Source organism: Thermobia domestica, chromosome 2 (assembly GCF_964235325.1).
Source record: "Thermobia domestica chromosome 2, izTheDome1.hap1.1, whole genome shotgun sequence".
In the NCBI taxonomy this organism is placed as follows: Eukaryota; Metazoa; Arthropoda; class Insecta; order Zygentoma; family Lepismatidae; genus Thermobia; species Thermobia domestica.
Window position 1 is genome coordinate 117,897,017 of NC_137455.1, and position 20,213 is coordinate 117,917,229.

Genomic DNA, 20,213 nt, shown 5'->3' on the forward strand with positions numbered 1-20,213 from the left:
CATGGCACCTAATTTTTTGTGCATGAGCATATCTTTGGTGTGTTTATCGAATGGACTAGGTTTGATTCGGATTCCGATTGACAGGTTCATGTCCGTTCCTTGTTAGTTTCATGGTTACAACCATAAGAAATTTGATATAGTAAAAACCCTTAGAAAGATATCTACAAAATTCTGTGAGAGTACGTTCAAATTGCCTTGGAATATGGGGAAATTTCCGTCATGTATTTTAATACTGATCAACTTAAAAGCCAGATACCTCTCAGCAGGGTCTACCTAAGATTTTTATTTTATTTTAATTTTTGTATTTTTTTCATTCTGATGTAAAGAATATCTGTTCTATTAGATGTTGAAACAAATATTGATAAAATTTGATTATACACTGATCACTAGTTGAATTAGACACACCTACCTAATACTTCGAAACACCATCTTTCGCTCTGATACCGGCTGCTACCCGCCAGGGCATGGACTGTACGAGGTGCCTGAAGTGTTGTTGTGACATCTCAATCCATATCTGCTGCAAAGTCTCCCACAGACCTGAAGGCGTCGTTCCATTGCGTCTCAGATATGTTTGATAGGATTGAGGTCCAGTGACCGTGATGGACAGGGAAGTGTTGTCAGATCAGAGGAGTGCTCATGAAACCAGTCAGCTGCCATCCTGGAGCGGTGGGCCGGCGCATTGTCCTGCTGAAAGATAAGGTCACCATCCCGATGCTGGATCCGAGCAAATGACAGGACATAGTCATCCAGAAGATCGCGGTAGTGTTCATCTGTAACACCTATTCACCAGTCACTCGGGTTAGGGGACCCATTTCAGCCCATGTAAATATGCTCCAGATGAGAATACCACCACCACAGGTCTGTACAGTTCCTTGCTACCGTGATGGATCCATTGCCTCATGCGGTTGCGACGCACCTGTACCCGTCTATTGGCATGTACCAATGTGAAATGTGACTCATCTGTACAGGCACCTTTTTTTCACATTTCCACCGTCCATTGGTGGTGTTCCTTTGCCCATGCTAGACGTTGTTTCCTGTGTTGTGCGGTTAGAAGGGGTACTTGCGTGGGCCGATGGCTTCTGTACCCCATGTCGAGTGGGTGATTGTGGATTGTGTGGCTGCTAACATGGCGTTGTTATCCTTTATTGAACCTCTCCGCGATTTGACGCACTGTGGGCCGTCTATCGGCTGTTACGATGCGGGCCAGTCGGCGCCTATCCCTGTCGTTGACACACCCCTGACCACCCGTGAGGTTTTACCGGAAGCTAGATACTCACAATACACTCTTGACACAGTTGCCTTTCAAAATCCGAGTGCGACAGCCACTCCCGAAATCGAGCCACCCAGTCGTCTGACCGCTACGATGGACCCCTGTCAAATGCACTCAGGTCCTTCATCTTGCCCATCACACACAGCACTGACATGGATACCAAGAGAGGAAGCACACGGCAACAGTACACTTGCGATGCGTTTCATTCATATGCACTGGTGAAGCTTCTGCAGGGTGGTTTCTGCAACTGTTCTGCTGTCTATAATTCAACTGGTGATCAGTGTAGAAAATTGCGCAAATTTATCTTACAATAACTTAATTATGAATTTACTGCTTGTTGAAAAGTTGCATCAGCAGAAACAATTTTAAATGTATTCCTGCTAAAGATAAAGCCTTTTATACGAAGTTTTAGTTTTTTTAGAATTCTTCCAACTAATAAAAAAAATCTAAGATAAATAAGTTTTCTGAGGAATGCAAAACACTTTATGAAGTTATCTGTGGCTCTTTTATGTATTTAAAGCAATATACAACAGTAAGTTGTGGATATGTTTGTAACTCCATCTTAAATGATAGAGTTGCTGATTAAATATTTGTGCAATTGTAGCTTCATAAAGAGGTGTTTGTCATAAAAGTAATGATGCAAAGAATCTATTATCTAAGTTTCTTGAATGCGGCAAGTTAAATATAATTGTATTTCTGTTACAGTGATGTAAAAAGTAAATCTTTTTAACTGTTATTATTTCAGAAAAATGTTTTGGTCAGATTGGGGAATGAACTCAAGAATAGAAGTTGCACGAATGGATGGGACACAAAGAAAGTCTTTCGTGGACACTCATATCCGTTGGCCGACAGGCCTTGCAATTGATTATCCTGCTCGGCGGCTATATTGGACAGATTTAAAATCACATACAATTGAAAGTATAGGTCTTGACGGAAGAGATAGACAACTAGTGAAGAAGTTTCAGTCAGGTAACGCTCTCTCTCTCTCTCTCTCTCTCTCTCTATATATATATATATATATATATATATATATATATATATATATATATATATATATATATATATATATAGTCATAAAAATAGTCATAAAAATAATGGAGACAATTGCACGGTGGTGTGCAGCACAGGTAAAACTAAGGCTTAAGTTGAAACGGACAGACGGTAGTGATACAAAATAAGTTAATTCGTACATATGTAAAGATGGCCTATGTATTAGGCGAGTCGTGAGCAGTGTCCAAGATGATCGCCTAAAGACATCATGGCAAAACAGCATCAGCAAAGACTAATAGTGGATGGAAGAGAAGTTTCAGTAACAGATCATCGAGCATTGGAGAGAATTGTCACAAGGGCCGTAGAACGAATATGGCAAAAGTTACTGCGAAACTCAGTCAACAACTAAAACAGCACATTCCAACAATCACAGTCCGACGCGAGTTACACACCATTATCTATTTGATGCCATATCTCCTGCCACATCTTGAGGATTTCCATATATATATATATATATATATCTTATCCTATTTTCTAGTTGAACTAAGTTTCTCTAAAAGCGTTACTATTGGCTTCTGTTAGCAGATATTGATCAGTCCCTTTTTCTTTCAATCTTTTCGAGCATCCTTCTTCTTTTTGTCTATGATAGTTTCTTCCGTTTACTTGCGCAGTGATCGATGCGCATGTATGAATCGCTATTAAATACGTATTTTTAAAAGCTTAGTATGATACTGTTATCATCAGCAAATTTTATTTTCACTATTTTTTCTTTCAGGAACTTGACTAGAATTATTGCTGTCAATTACGACCACCTTTCTTAGTACCTGAGCAAAATATTCTTTCTTTGGCTTTTGAATTCCTCATTACCTTCCCATGTAACTTTACAAACTACCAAATCCATATTATTTAATTTCTTTAAGATTATCTAATTTTTGCTTCCAGTAGTAGTGCACATATGTATAATATTGTCTTTTTCCTCTTGCTCATCTCTTTCTTCCAGCTATCTTCCGTACATTGTTTCTTTCTCGTTCAATAATCTTTTCCAAGACATCTCCCTCCTGGAGATCCAAATGGAGGATGATATATTTTACCTCTGTTACCAAATTTGCGAAGGACCATTGTACGTATTTTCGTTTCTTTTTGGTCGATATCGTACGAAAGATACACTTCTAGTTGTCTGTTGCTTTCCACCCAAAGTTGAGTATTATAACTCTTACCACCCCTAGGACTAATATCAAGGTTACCGTACTAATCACTATGATTTCATCAACTTCGATTATTGGAAGAACTAAAGACAATCATCTGGCTACTGCCATTTAGATTAATCAGGAGGGCTGGAATTACCGCCGACAGAGGTTTAAATGTCCTGCAGCATGCCGTCTTTCTTACTAGACTAATAAGTACCTTCGTAAAATTAGTGTCTATCAAGGTGGTTTATGATACCCGTTGTTCAATGTAAACGTACGAATTACTTACTCATGTCATACATATATATGTGTTCAAAGTTAGTATACATACTCAATTTATTATTACTCTAGTTTACAACACTTATAGCGTTTAGATATAACTGTGTAATTAGGAAGTAAAGATTGAAATTAATATTTTATAATTTTATCGAAATCTTTATGATTATTTCACGCACGTCGATTTGTTAGTTTTGTTTTTCTAACCACTTGTTAAATCGTTTAGACAAGCTGGGAAAGAATAACGTTATATCTGTAAATGTTTCTTTGTCTCCATTGTATAACTTTCGTGTCATGTAAAACTGTGTATGCAACAAATTGTAATAAACGAACAACTTTCAAGTTACATTATGCTGATGAACGTATTTTTCTCAAACTGACACTTTCCTGTACCTTCAAGATTTTGGACTTTAGACACCACAGGTAATACATTTCCACGTCTTCAGTACTAACTCTTTTGTGATACATAAACTGAGGATTTCCCAGTTCTATTTATTCGGTATTAGTATAGTCACCCCAGCAGACCAACACCTTAACCTTTTAGAGATAAACAGGCACTAACTCTGAACTCAATATATCCTATGAGATGTAACATACCATCTATTCTCATTCAAAGTTCTATTGGATAAATAGTGAATCCAGTGGACTTCGCGTTTAGTCTCCTTTATCGATATACAAGGACTAACCTCACATACACAAATTCAAAACGCTACACCAAACACTTTACATTTACTAAATGTTCATTGAAAGACTGTTAAATTAGATATAAATCATATTTCTAGGTCAAATAGTTCATTTCTGCGAATACTTTATGATTACCAATACGAGATTGACAAAGTATGTGTGTTTTTATGGCACTGGATATGGTAGTACTTAAGCTCGGTCTTCATCCCTATAACAGCGCCATTAAGGCATATCAGCATAACATAACTTATGAGGCTTGTTTCGAATAATAACGTACGTTATATTACATTTCAGATTTGTAAGTTGAAGTATGCTGTAAAAGGAATGCTCTATAAAAATTTATATTGTTGTGCATTGAGATTTTCTGTTATTAGCTTAGCTATAGAGTAAACATATATTATTATTGGTATATGCCTGAAAGACACTCTTCTTATTTGAACTTCATGCACAGATAAAAGCCATTTATAAGATTGAAATGTAATGTTCTCACTGTGAATAAATTATAATTTTATTTAATTGAAGCTTGTTAAAGTGAATACTGGGATCGAGCAGTTTCTTTTATCTTTTCTATTCTATGGATGAAAAAGCGAAAGTAAGCCACGAATGTTGATACTCCAGAAGTATTATTATTATTATTATTTTAATTTTCAGGAGAAGATCGACCATATAGAATTGAAGTATTTGAAGACAGCTTATATATTACAACATATCAAACAAATAATATTCTAAGAATGGATAAATTTGGAAGAGGAAACCATACCTATCTTATTCAAGGTCTCAATAAAGCTACTGATATTATAATTGTCCAACAGAGCAAACAAACTAAAAACTGTAAGTATACTTAAATAAATAACCTACTCTTTATTCTCTGTCCATATTTTTAATGAAGTCGATTAAAGTGAAGTGTGACTGTCTTTCATAGCTATTCACGATTGGCACTTTAATGATATTGAATGTGTGAACATTCAAATGATTGCATTCTCGGATCCCTGTTAAATTGTGCGTTTTGTGTTATATAGCCTTAGTATTTAGAAGAAATTTTAAACTTCAATAAATTTTGTATAAGCCACTACGCTTGGAGTTACTGTAATCGGACGCAAAGGATTATGACCTAGTTTAAATATTGGCTTCTTATCATTTTTATGAAAATCTGTAAGAAAGATATAATGGCGTAAAGAATAGTAATGGACTGACCCATCCAATAGAGGACAAGAAAAATGTTATACTGCTCACGGGCGTTAGAGGGGGGGGGGGATGGCTAGGACAAGTCGCACTCAATAATTTTCTATATCATGTGTGAGATTTCCAACTAGTCGGTATTTCACTTGGAGGGTCGAAAATATTGCTGCTACATCGAATAAGGAAGATCTGTCATACGTAGTTTGTGAATTGGTGCCAGCAGTTTCATTTTCCAGAGTTGGCAAAGTTAGTCATGTCTGATATCAGTATTTAATTTCTTCTACGATGTTAAATTTGGTTTGAGTAAATTGGTTTTACAAAGCTGCGACAACAACTGGTGAAGCTATAGCATCCATTATTGAAGATGTTTTATTATAACGTCAACTATCTACTGACGAGGGCAATGCTACAATGTAGCTGGCAATATCAGGTTTTTTTTTTTTTTTTTTTTTTTTTTTTTTTTTTTTTTTTTTTTTTAAGTGTCCAGTCTCTTCTGGGAAAACAGTCACTCACACTTTTGTATGCTGCGGTGACCACTATGTAAATTCAGTTATAAAGGATAGTGTTGATGCATCACACACAGTCAGAAACTCAATGCTGTGGACTAGTTAACTTTGCAACATGTTGTCAGTCAGTCCCTAGAGCAAAAGCTAAATTTCATCATATTCAGGAAAAAGTTGCATATGGTCTTTGGATGGATATTTTGAAGATATGTTCTCTGTATTTAACTCGGTTGCTATATATAAAATATCAGATTAAAGAAGCTATAAACAAATATAAAATAATATTGCAAATTCTGGAGAAGTTGGTTAAACATGAGGACGAGAAAACGGGTAGTTTTCACAGTTTCGTCAATGAAGTTACTTATTGTGGCTGCATTATGGCTCTTGAATTGCGGGAAACTATTACCCTATCAAGATTCTGAAATCTGTGGAATTGATCTCAAGTGTCACTAGTGACTTGCGTTCTAAAGAAAAGTTTCTTACGGTTTATGTTCAATTTGCGAGACAAAAATGGAACTTTGCCTCCTTCCAGTAATCTTCCAAGATTGAAGAAGCCCCGAAAAGACTTACAGGACCTCGACATGTTCATGCATATAAATCTACAGAAGATTACTATAGAAGAGAATACTGAGAGATGATTGACTGAGCTCTTTTGAGATAAAAGAATAAGTTCGACCAGCCAGGAATTAAACAAGGTCTAATAAAGGAAAAAATTTACTCACGGGAGAGAACTAAGATGAATTGAAGTTATGTCCAGAAATTGACCCTCTTCAAATTTAAAGTTGACATTGTTCCTGAACAATAAAAACATTGCCAGTGCTAAGGATGCGGTGTTTGATTTCCTTGATATGAGCCTTGAAGAAAGAAATCTAGTTTCAAATGTGAATACGCATCGTTGACCTTCGTTGATTTTATCGAAATGAAACTGTACAGTAGAAAGAAGTTTCAGTGGTTTCCACTGTTTGAAAACAAATTTACGTTCTGCTGTGACCCAAGAAGTTTGTTATACTCATCAAGACTTTTTAGACAGCGTGGACAACAAAGTTGTTGCAAATTTTGGTTCGAAGAATAACAGAAGGAGGACCAGTTTGGTACTGGCCACTGAGAAATTATATATCTTAGATGACCGTCGCTTGGTCTTCTTTTTATATTGAATGTTTAATATTTTGACATAAATAACATTTTTTCTTTTGAGGTAAAACCACCAAATTTTTTAGAGTTGTTTTATTTTATTTCGGGGAAAGAAGGAATGATATTCTTTTCAGAAATATCGTTTTCTTAAGTTTGCTCTTAAAAACTTAGTAGTAGGAAGATTTCTTATTTTCGACATAAAATATTTCTAACCAATGAACTTACCATGCATATAACAATTAGAAGTTACAATTTAGAAGGTAAATTAAATATGAAAAGTAAAATTTCCCATAAATTTTAGCCTATTCTCGAATCTTAGATTTGTTTAGCCGTAGATTTAAACCTTCCAGTAGGACATTCTGAGTTTCGAAATTTGTTGCATATTGTATACTCATTTTCCATGCTAGTATAACGTGTATGACTCTTTTCTTTCCAGTGTCCGATCCTTGCAGCATTGATCCATGCAATGACTCTGCAATGTGTTTAATGAATTCTGCAACTACGAGAGTTTGTGTATGTTCTGATGAATTACAGAAGACTATAGATAAAAACAATCAAGTTGTTTGCCAAACAAAATTACCAACTATTCCACGCCACTGCACCTTAAATTGTCATGCAGGAACTTGTGTGATTAAGAACGATGTACAACAGTGCAGTTGTCCACCACAATACGACGGCGAAAGGTGTGAACACTATCGATGCTCACAGTTCTGCCGAAATAAAGGTCTTTGCTTTTTAGACCTTATGCATGGTAGCTCGCCACCACCACTGAAGGTATGAATTGAATTATTTTATAGTGATCTTTATTAGAACTAATTTTGAGGATATTCATTTTATTTTATGCATTTGGCTTAAAAAAGTGCGTTTTGTTCCATTTCTGCATTTTCTTTCTTTTTACATTGCAATGGATCCTCTGTTCACGTTTGAACCTCACCAGTGAGAACTATTCTGATAACGTATTCTCATATACCTTTCTTATACGTCATGACAATGCTCCAGCCAATGAGAGTACATGTGCAGACGAAATAAATAAAAATTCGTATGTTGTGAGGGGATTGAGACTTCATTTTACGCCTGGGTTCTAGACTCATGAACGGGGCTTCGTTAGAGAAGTGGGAAGAGCGATATTCGATTCTAAAAGATAGTGGCATAATACACAGATCTGCGTGTGTGGTGTTTTATTATTATTATTATTATTATTATTATTATTATTATTATTATTATTATTATTATTATTATTATATTATTATTATTATTATTATTATTATTATTATTATTATATTATTATTATTATTATTAATAATAATAATAATAATATCCTCTGTGTAAGTATGTAGAAAGCTAAGAATCTAAACAATATAAATATAGTAAATTGGATCATGTGTGTAGTTAATTCAGGATTTCTCATCTGTGCATGTCATGTGCATAATAGTTCGTCGTAGTATGTTTTATCTATCATTGCTTAATCCATAACTTATAATATAGTGGTTTATATAATATATGTATATTTCAGTGCAATTGTCCACCTGAATGGACCGGAGAGCGATGTGAAACTCCTGTGCATTTATGTGAAGGGCGATGCTTGAATGGTGGTACCTGCTATACTCCTCGACCGGGAGTGGCGCAATGTAATTGTCCTCCAGGATTTACAGGTAACTGACTAGTCGCTTTATGTGTAGTTTGCTAAACAGTATTAATAATATAAAATTACGGAAGTAGTTAATTACAAATTTCAAGTAATAATTTTGTGGTTTTTCTTCAGTCTAAATGTCATTTATATAACGCACTATAAATCTTACGAAAGATTGCAAATTAACAAAATTTCCTTCCATAATTCTATTTTGTACTAGTGAAAATAGAATTTTAGTTTAATCTTAGTTTTCAGGCTATATTATTTCGAGGACTGTACACTATATATTTCTTTTATTTGTTAAGAGTGTTCATAAGTCCGTCCCTTTTTTTTTTATTTTACGTTTTTCAAAATATTGTGGAATTTGAAGATTACAAGGTTTGTCCAAAAAGAATTGTAACTACATTCATGAAATTAATATATATTGCAGATATATGTACAATTGGTTAAAATTCTTTAAAATAAGATTCTTTTTGTGTCAATACTTCGTTGCCAGCACTTCTGTACCACGCTTGGTACACTCCCTAGAAAAGACTAACCAGAATCTTCTTCACACACTGTGTCGAATCTGTTTGCACTTTTTCCACCGGTTCTCATAATGGTTCTTCCGGTTCTGTTTCATCGGAGAGAAGAGGAACAAGTAAGGTGAGGCAGTCCTTAAGGAGGCAAAGACAATGTTGCCACATTGTGCTTCGCCAGAAACTCCCTTACGGATAGCAATTGTGACTCGTATTTTGGATATGGCATTCACCCCGTAAGTTTCATGGATCATGGCAAGATTCTCAGCATCGGATTTATTTTTTTAATTCACACAAAATTTGATCATATGCCGCTGTTCAATCATGTGTTACATCATGATTCCTGACGACATAAAACAACTGCTCCCTGCGGGCGCGATCCACACTCCAGGCGCTCTGCAACAGCTCAAAATCAACTGAGCCGGGTAGCATCGTATACCTGACATCCCCACTGTCGTCCCTGTGCATGGAGACCACCCCTCACCCTTTTTCCTTGGCTAGAAACAGTCAGTTTCGATAAATTTTCAACAGAGTGCCTCCCCGCTAGTCTAGTGGCTAGCGCATGTGCGTTTAGTGTATTTAGTCTTGGGCTGGATTCCCCGAGAGCACAAAAATCAATTTCACACTCATTACTTGCATCAATCATGCTTCTTAACCTAAAGGTTATAACCGCGGGACAATAAAATAATAATAATTTAATTTCAATACTTTTTAGACAAAACTTACAATATAAAATTTCTCTTCGTAATTTTAGTATTTGGAAAATGCTACTTAGTGAAATATTGTATTCTTGATACGTTCTTCATAGTCAAAAAATATGTATTTATTCAAATAAAGCATAATGTCGTGGGATTAAATGTCGAACTGAGCATTGAACACATTATCTATTTGTGCACGTACGTACACTAGTGTTTGTTCTTAAACTTCATGTGGAGTGACTGTTGAACGACAAAAGTACAAGTTCTGTGAAGTGTTAATGCTCTTAACTCTGAAGTAATAACAGATGTATAAAATCTGATTCAGCGTAACGTTTTAATGTTATTTGATACCCCACTAGCTTTCTTTGCATTTGAGAAAATTAACTTCGATCTAACATGGCTGATCTTTAAATATCATGTGCAATTAAACGAAGCGTCTGAATCGTAGATACTAGATAACACGCTGGGCGCCGCTGTCTTCTTGATGTCTGTGAGTTTGTGTGAGCAAACAAGAGCAAGATAGATTTGAAATATTCCTTAAAATGAATTGAATAACTATTGATTATTGTATTCACTAGCAAACACCTCACCTTTCCCCTTTAATAGAAAACTACTGAAAATGGTATATTCTCTGATGTAATCACTGTTATTGTACACGGGAAAGAAAAAATGAACGGAAGAGCCTAGTTGGTTGGTTGTGACAACACCAAAAGCGGAAAAAGTGAGGAGAGCTCCTTCCTTTGCTTCGTGGCTGCACGGTGAAGTCCAAGTTAGAAATAGACACTGAGCTGCGAAGTAATCTTTATTTGCAGTAATGTTTTAAACTTTCGTTCTTGGCTTATTACTCCAAGCCATGTCGAGAGATAACGGTTAGAACGAAAATATTTCACAGAATCAGTGGCGAAGATTACACATTAAATATAACTGATCCATTTCATTAATAAACATATACACACAATCTGTTCGATCTGCCATTTTTTCGGCAACGCCATAATCCTGTCGCTCTGGAACTTCTGTGATTTCTGGTCAAAGAAATGTGAAACGTGGTATACGACTTTTTCTATTGTCCAGTTCTGACCGTTTTTTTTTTTTTTTTTTTTTTTTTTTTTTTTTTTTTTTTTTTTTTTAATTGCTAGATGCGCTCGTGCTAGTTCTTGATAGTAGGTGCGAGTCTATCGTTCTGCCGAGCGACAGCAACTCCTGATGCACGTTGCCCTTCCAATTCCACCAAACGCACAGTATAACCATTCTGAGCATCAGTATTGGCTTTGTCATAGACTTTGAACTTTCTCCATGCTTTGGCTACGATCATTTTCGCACATTGTCGACGACTTTTCATCACTTGCGATCAACCACTTCAGAAATGACTCTAGTTCGTTACGTTTCGTTAGCGATTCACAGATAGAAATTCAGTCGAACAAATGTTTTTGAGTCGGATCATGTGACACTCAAAAGTCGAGGTTCTTTTCGTAGCCAGATTTCTCCAAATAGTTTAACGCTGTTTGATGATGGATGTTTAGGTTGTTTGCAGTGTCATAACTACTTGCATTCCGGACTTGCTTGACTTTCGCCAGAATATCACCCATTTTTCTGCGAGGAGCGTACTGGACATCGAAATTTCCAGAACGAATGTGACTAAACAATATTTTGGCTGTTGCTTTTGGTAACATATGTTATCCATAAACAGCACAAATTTCTTCACAGGCCTTGGCACCACTTTTGCCTTCATCGAAATAAAATTGTAAAATATAGTTCTATTTTGCGGTAAGTTCATTCAGCTTTACGGTGCAACATCTTATGTGTGAATATAAGAATTCAACACTTCCTGCATATATGCTAGGTTTAACTGTGAAATAACATTGGGCTGACCCGCTGCGACTCATATACTTGAGATTTGATATGAACTCCATCTCGTGCTCAAAATATTTAATACTTTTTACACTACCTGGTATAAATAAAGCAAAACAAATGTGATATATTGAATTTTACAGAATTAACAATTAATTTTGTCTTCATTCTCTTTATTTTTTCCTTCTGTAATACCTCAACTTCCTAACCCGCCCTTTCTATGACAAATGAGAAAGTAACCGAAATTATTAGTTCTTAAACTGAAAATGAAACACAAATTGGTAATTCACTAACAGCATTAAAATTTGGAAATAAAGTTAGAGATCTAGAATACATTTGAGCCCCAAATCTTCTGGGAGTTAAAGCGTCAGGCAATACATTATACAGAACTGTTAACCCGAAGAAAACCAATTCTGGTTTTCCCTTTCTCAGCAGAGAGCACAGTAGGTCAAATGCAATGTCCTAGAGGAAAGTAGCATGGCTTTGGAGATCTCGAAGGCAGAAGACGTTCCAGTTAAAGAGAAGTTGATATCAACATTTTTAGCGCTATTTGAAAGTATTTTGATAATATTGTTATCGACCTCTATTTGAATCGTTATTATTATTTTAAAAATTTGTAAACAATCATATATTCAGCCGAGGTTTTCATCCAAGAATGTCGGAAAACTAATTGTTGTAGATACGTTATATTCAAATTTCTATTTGTTTCTGTAATCTGTATTTTTTTTTTTTTTTTTTAAATATATACGAGTATATTCATGTTTAAAAATATCAGAAAATAATTAAAATTTTAAAATTGATAAGTTTATACATATAACTGAATCCTTTTAGTTACGTACCGAGAAATCATTATAGCTGTTTGCTCTTCAGTATTATAATAAAATCTAAGATTTTGCTTCCGTTATTTTTAAAATGTACATATATTTCTAGGCTTAACGTGCGAAAACTGCGTGAATTTCCTGTGTGAGAATGGTGGCACTTGTCAGAAAGAGAATGGAAGGGAGGTATGCATATGTCCACCTGATTATCGAGGAAGCCGTTGTGAAAAATCTGTGTGTGACAATTATTGTGTAAAGGTAAGTATTATTATTATTATTATTATTATTATTATTATTATTATTATTATTATTATTATTATTATTATTATTATTATTATTATTATTATTATTATTATAATAATAATAATAATATTAATAGCGGCAAAAGTGACTGTGACTCTTAATCTCTTGAAGCACCCGACCGATCTCGATCAAATTTTCAACATAAATGAAATTCGTGCCTGGGATGGATTTTACTATTTCACTTTGACGGAATAACGTAGGGGATGGGACGAAGGGGAGATACAAAAATCAATAAAAATAAAAACAAAAGTGATCATGTTCGAGAGTTAATCACTCTTGAACCACCCGACGATCTCGCTCAAACTTTCAACATAGATAAGGTTCCGACCTGGGATGTTTTCATCATGTTACTTTGACCGCACAAGGTACGGGAGGGAAAGGGGGTATATATGTAAAAATAAAAATAAAAGTGACAGTCTTTGTGACTTATTACTCTTAAACCACCGAACCGATCTTAATCAACTTAACAACATAGATGAGGTCCGGACCTGGGATGGTTTTTATCATATCCCTTTGACGGTAGAACTTAGGGTAGGAGGAGAGGAGGGGAGATTAATATATAAAAATAAATAGAACTTAACTCTTGAACCACCCAACCGATCTCGATCAAATTTTCAACATACATGACATTCGGGACTGGGATAATTTTTATCATGCTGTGCCCTGCAACATGGGGAGGGGAGAGGGATATATAAAAATAACCGAAAATTACCAATATCAAAGAGCGCTTTTGTAATAGTAAATACAGAACATATTACTATTTTTACTTAATTTAACCCAGCGAAATCGGGGTGCGTCTTAAATTCGAGTAATTATGGAGAAATTCTTAAAGATATTATTAACGTGTTATTAAAACTACTTTATTATATTTTGCTTCGAAATGATTATCAATATCAAAGACAAACTTAAATTTCTGTTAAAATGTATATGGAAAATTTACAGTTTTCTATCAATATTTTATTCTCAAACATAAAGAATATAGCATAGTCACTGTTACAAAAATGAGTAAACTACAATATGTAATAGCACATCCACATACAATAGAATGGCTATTACGGTTGCTTTCAGTACAACCAGTTCAGGTTCCGTTCTCGGTGAAACACGTTTGAATTAGTCTGAAAGTCATAACCATGTATCAAAATTACGAAGGAAAAAGCTAATATTATACCATCCCAAATATCTTCCGTCGAAAATTCCTAGCCAAATATCTTTTATTAAGTTTGTATATGGAACTTGAAGTAACAGGCTTTTAAGGGAAGTGTAGATATGATCTGCTCGTGAATTTGCTATTTTTTACATTGAAATTAAGTGTACACTTTCATTGTCATTAGTCGAAAAGCACTTTCGTGAAGAGAAAAGATTTAATATGGAAATTTTAGTATCATTCCTTTCAAAGAACGCACAATTAATCCTTATAAAATAAACTTTTTTTTCCCATGATTTTGTGCTATATATGTGCTTTATGGTTAAGCAAATATATATAAACTCTAGCCTATTTGTGAACATATACAGAGTTCATAGCGTTGTAGGCGTAAACACAGGGTGAATCATAAGTCTCCATACAAATGATGATAATACTACACTACAGTTGTAAAATATGTTCCACATGTTTCCCTTGCATGTCGAGACAAAATGACAGGCGCTGCAACCGATTCCGACGAACATTTGTCAATGGTGCACTTGTTACTTGTTTGCAAGCTGCACTAATTCTTTGTTTAAGATGATCCAAATCCCGAATTTTCTCCTGGTACACAATCGATTTCAGGTGGCCCCACAAATAAAAATCCATGGGAGTGAGGTCTGGTGACCTTGGTGGCCACTCCACCGGACCACGTCGACCGATCCAATTCCCAGGGAACTGCTGGTCCAGCCATCGGCGCACTTCAATGCCGTAGTGGGGTGGTGCTCCATCCTGCTGAAAAAATGCAGGGAAGTCCCCACTCTCATCCAAGATTGACATGAAGATGTCATTTTTCAACATGTCAAGATAACCTTTGGCGTTAAGGTTTCCTTCAATGAAAAAAGGGCCAACAATCCTGTTACCCCATATCCCGCAGCACACCATGAGTTTCGCTGCACCTTGCTATTTGCACTCAGACATCCAATGTGGGTTGGTATCACTCCAGTATCTCACATTTTGCCTGTTCACCTCACCACTTACATAAAAATTTGCCTCATCTGAAAAAAAAAAAAAAAAAAAAAGGATGGTACTAACGAAATCATGATCACTATGGTACACTCATGTGCAAAATAATTGTCGCATATCTATAACTATCTTCTTGTAAGAATATAATTTGATAATGATTTTGCAGGGTACTTTTAATACTGATACTGTGTGTATAATCGGGAAATGTATAGTTGTGGTAAATTTCATAGGAAAAGAATTATAAATATGAAAATTAGAAAGAGTAAAACAAAATGTTGCTAAGTGGTCAAGAAAGTTTTATTTTCGTTTTATTGTTCTTATTTACTGCTCTTTTGACATGAAATTTGCCACATACATGTCTTTGCCGATTATACACATAGTAACATTATAAGAAATACCGGTCGAATTCCTTGTCAAATTATATTCCTACAACAACATATTTATAGACATGCGACAATAATCTCGGACATGAGTGTACATGTTTAGTGCCCATTCACAAAACTCTGCCCTGCGATCAGGATCGTCTTCTGACAGCTTCTGCAACATTTGTAGCTTGAATGGGTGCCATTTGTTAGTATGCAAGATACGCATGCCAGTGCTTTGGCTGATACCAATTTCTGCAGAGAGGCATCGGGTTCCCTTTTTCGGACTCTTGACCATCACTGCCAGCACCATCCGTCTTCCACATTTGTTTCCGTCTTCGGTCTTCCACATCGAGGTTCGCCGGCCACAGAACCTGTCCTCTTGAATTTTTGAATGAGTTTGGCTTCTGTGTCATGGGTTATCTGCGTTCTGTATGTTTCATTGAACGCACGTGCTAAATGACGTGTGGTACCACTACCAGCCAACAGAATGATGTCAATACGTTCTTCCTTCGTAAGTGGCATTCTTTCGCTTCTTTCACTTTGGTTCAACTACTTGGAAAATAAAAAATAAACATTAGGGATCTTGTATGGAGACTTACTACCCGGAAAATACGTAAAACATAAACATTAGTCATCTTCTATGGAAACTTAGTACCTGGAATATGAAAAATAAACATTAGTCGTCTTGTATGGAGACTTACTACCTGGAAAATCAAAAATAAACATTAGTCATCTTGTATGGAGACTTATGACTCACTCTGTATTGTTTGTATTACGGAAGTTGGTTTCGCATCATACGTAAAATAGGACATTTCAATCGCAGGAAACCAATATTCACCCCCAGGTGTGAGATACTTTCGTTCGACAGCACATGATATGAATTTGTGGTAAACATGAGTTCCTGGGTCCTCTCATTTTATTAACAATCATAACTTTCCCCTCATGATAATGTACTTACATTTATGTATTTCAGGATGCAGATCATATTCGAAAAAGTAACATTAATCTAAAGAGTGAATTTCATGTATCTAAAAACTTGACATTAACAAATAAAGTATTCGTAGCCTTTTGTTGAATCAAACAAGAGCTTAAGTTTCCCCATGGTACTTACATGCGCTTTTTGCTGTGTAGACACCACCTTACAATATGGTTATGTTTTTGCTTGTAATACGGGAGGCTTAAATTCGATTGCAGGATGTATTACGTGTGTTTCGAGTCGCTGTGAAACTTTATTTTTCCCATGTCTCAGAATGCGTTTATGCCGGAAAAAAAAAAAAAAAGTTAAACATCAAAACAAAGCTTTCGCTGGCAAGCATTCTTCTAGCTAAGTAAAGAAAAACTTAATTTGACCATTTTCGATAGTAGATATTGATATGTAACTGTAAAGTTTTCTTCCAGCAATTGGTAGATGAGGTGTCACTGTTTTGGAGGTATTGAAAATGCGAATTAGAAATATATATATATATATATATATATATATTACTTACCCTATTGTGCAACTAAATATTAACACACACACACACACACACAAACACACACACACACACATATATATATATATATATATGATAAAATACGAATAAAAGGATATAAAAGTCTATTTTACTAGTGAGAAATTTGTATATTAGACGTGAAAAATGTATTCTATTTAAAACCGACGAAAAAATAAATTTCTTATACGAAAATTGTTTGCCTCGATCCATGCTATAACATAATGTGTACGTGTTTTCTTGAAGTTAACCTGTTTCCTCCTCCTCTCTCATTCCATAAAGTCTTTCAGTACCATTTACTTGCATTAATTATAAGTTTCCTTTAGTCTTCTACCATAACCATATGATTGCAAACTAAAGATTCATTATTTTTAAAACACGTACGTCTGCCAACAGTTTTATTGTATGTAGAATTTCACTTGGTTATTCCTGTTTGTAGGGAGTTTGTTCCGTGACCGGAAACGAACCGAAATGTAGATGTCCTCCAGGATATTCTGGGAAGAGATGTGAACGTAATTTGTGTACCAGTCACTGTTTTAATGGAGGTAAGTTGTTTTCAAACATGTCTTGCTTTTTCTGACTATTCTAAGAAATTCTTTTCCATTCAGCAACTTTACTGAGACGAAATCATCAAACCTGTAAATGAACGGGTTAAAGTGGGCATTTCCTTTCTCCTGGAGTTCAATACGTTAAGAGAGTAAAGAGATAAATTGAAACTAATGTTAGGAATACATTGTGTACAAGAACTGAGTTACTTAATAATATGAGGTTACGTAAGAACACTGAAAAATTGTTTTGTTTAATAGAGAGGTACATTCAATACACTCGTTGCAAGCAAGAAGTATTAGATCTGAACTTCTGTTGAAACTGACTAGTAATTGTCATAATGATCACGTGTGAAAATTACGAATTCTCGTGAAAGGTGATAAATTACAAGATACTTTCAATATTTTACAAGTAATTCATAGTGTGTATACACGTTCCAGGCCTTGGTTGGTTGCCAATTTCACACTTCCATGTTCAGTCACAAAATGAATAAAACTTCCAATAAAAAATTAGGTCATAATTACATAATTTGTTCACCATGTTGTATAATTTGTTCACGCTTATTTTAGGAGAGAGAGAGAGAGAGAGAGAGAGAGAGAGAGAGAGAGAGAGAGAGAGAGAGAGAGAGACCAAACAAGCTGGTAGGGCCAACTTTACACTTGCGTACTCGATGTTACAGAATCAATCCAAACCAGTGACAATAATTAGGTCACAATTTGTACACAAAATCCCATAATTTGTTCGTGAAGAGTAAATTTGTATCAAAGAAAGAATTTTATGTTGGAAATTCATGAGCCGTAAGAAGCATCATAAAATAGTTAGATGATAATATGTTCCAATTCATTTACGATGTCTCATAGTTTGTTCAGACTTAATTATGGAGAGTGTGTCCGATACAAGATAGGGGGCAAGCGTCACACTTTTGTACTCTATATCATAGAATCAATTCAAACTACTACCAATAATTAGGCCACAATTTGTTTAATATGTTCCATTATTTCTTCACTCTTATTTAAGGAGAGAGATATCAAAATAAAGAAGAGCAACTTCACTCTTGTATAATCAATATCACAGAATCAATCCAAATTAATAATCAGGTTATAATTTGTTCCAATTTTTTTCATTATGTTCTATAATTTCTTTAGCCTTAAATTGGGACATAGCGAACAATTAAGGATAAATTTGTAACAGAGACAGAATTTTGATTAATTCTGCGACAATGATTATATAAGTGTGAACATATTGTGGAACATAGTGAACAAATTGGAACAATTTATAACTTAATTATTGGTGGTGGTTTCGATTGATTCTGTGACATTGAGTAAGAAAAAGTAAAGTTGGCCCTAGCACCGTGATACCGCTCTCTGTGAATAAATCAGCTACACAGTATAACATTGGAACGTAAAACTGAAAGCTTTATATGGTTTATAGAGAAAGATGTTCATTTTCTCTATAAACAAAGATGAACCAATTATGGGACATGAACAAATTGTAACAAAGTATGATTAATTATTGGTGGTGGTTTACATTGATTCTGTGATATCGAGTACAAGTGTAAAGTTGGTCCCATTAACTTGTGATAAACGTTCTATCTATAAATAAGCCTTAAACAAATTATAGGACGTAGTAAGAAACTATAACTTAATTATTGGTTGTGGTTTGCATTGACTGTGTGACATTGAATGTCCAAGCGTCAAGTTGGCCCCACCAATAAGTGTTAGACGCTATTTTTATAAATAAGCGTGAACAAATTATGGGACATAGTGCACAAGTCGAATAAATTGTGGTTTACTAATGATTTATTATGATTTAGTGAGATTTCCTGTAGTTCTTTGAATTTCCAATATAAAATTCTGTCTTCATTCTATTTTTAGTCTTTATTGTGCAATACGTTCGATGACAGCCCTAAAAAATTTTTACATAGAGAACAAATTGAAACGAATTATGTTCTATTTCGTGATGTGAGGTTATTTAATTTGTAACATAATTTATGAGACACGGTGGACAAATTGGAAGAAATTATTTAATGAGGTTTCATATGTTTTTATTTATTTATTATTTATTGCAATTTAAAATTCTGTGGTAGTCCCAAATGTACTTTAAATTGATCATTATGCTCCAGTATAAGGTTGAACAAATATCGTGGTACGTAGTGAACAGATGACTTACGTATTGGATTGATTCTGTGATATGCAGTACGCAACTGTGAAGTTGGCCTCATCTCTCCCCTTTAATACGCGTAAACAAATTATGGGGTATAGCGAACAAATTAGAACAATTATGACCTAAGTAGGTGGCTTGGATGCTAACTGGCCTACTTCGAAAGTGAAATTCTCCAGAAATAAAATTTGAAATTGAATATGTCATGAATAATTCATATTTCTGTTATTTTTGCAACCGAAGTCATAAGTATGTAGTTTCATAATTTACTGTTTACAATTAAAAAAAAAAAAAGTCTATAGAAGTGAATGAAAGCATTAACACGTTTATTTCTTATTTATTTAATTTATATATATATATATATATATATATATATATATATAATATTAGTTAGGCCATCGGCATTCAACCGGTCCAATTAGTGGTCTCACATTGAGTACGAAAGTATGAATGAAATTGCTTCCCCCTCCC

At 34.8% G+C, this 20,213-nt stretch overlaps 1 protein-coding gene across 4 annotated transcripts in view; it reads left to right on the top strand.

Moving 5' to 3' along the window:
- LRP1 (LDL receptor protein 1) overlaps positions 1-20,213 on the top strand; it is a 527,843-nt gene that overhangs the window by 491,208 nt on the left and 16,422 nt on the right. For all 4 annotated transcript variants that reach the window (XM_081745289.1, XM_081745273.1, XM_081745263.1 and 1 more), the window contains 6 exons: positions 2,016-2,239; positions 5,059-5,238; positions 7,657-7,994; positions 8,734-8,872; positions 12,845-12,990; positions 17,476-17,581. In XM_081745289.1, the coding sequence (XP_081601415.1) occupies positions 2,016-2,239; positions 5,059-5,238; positions 7,657-7,994; positions 8,734-8,872; positions 12,845-12,990; positions 17,476-17,581 (1,133 nt within the window). The remainder of the gene's footprint in view (positions 1-2,015; positions 2,240-5,058; positions 5,239-7,656; positions 7,995-8,733; positions 8,873-12,844; positions 12,991-17,475; positions 17,582-20,213) is intronic.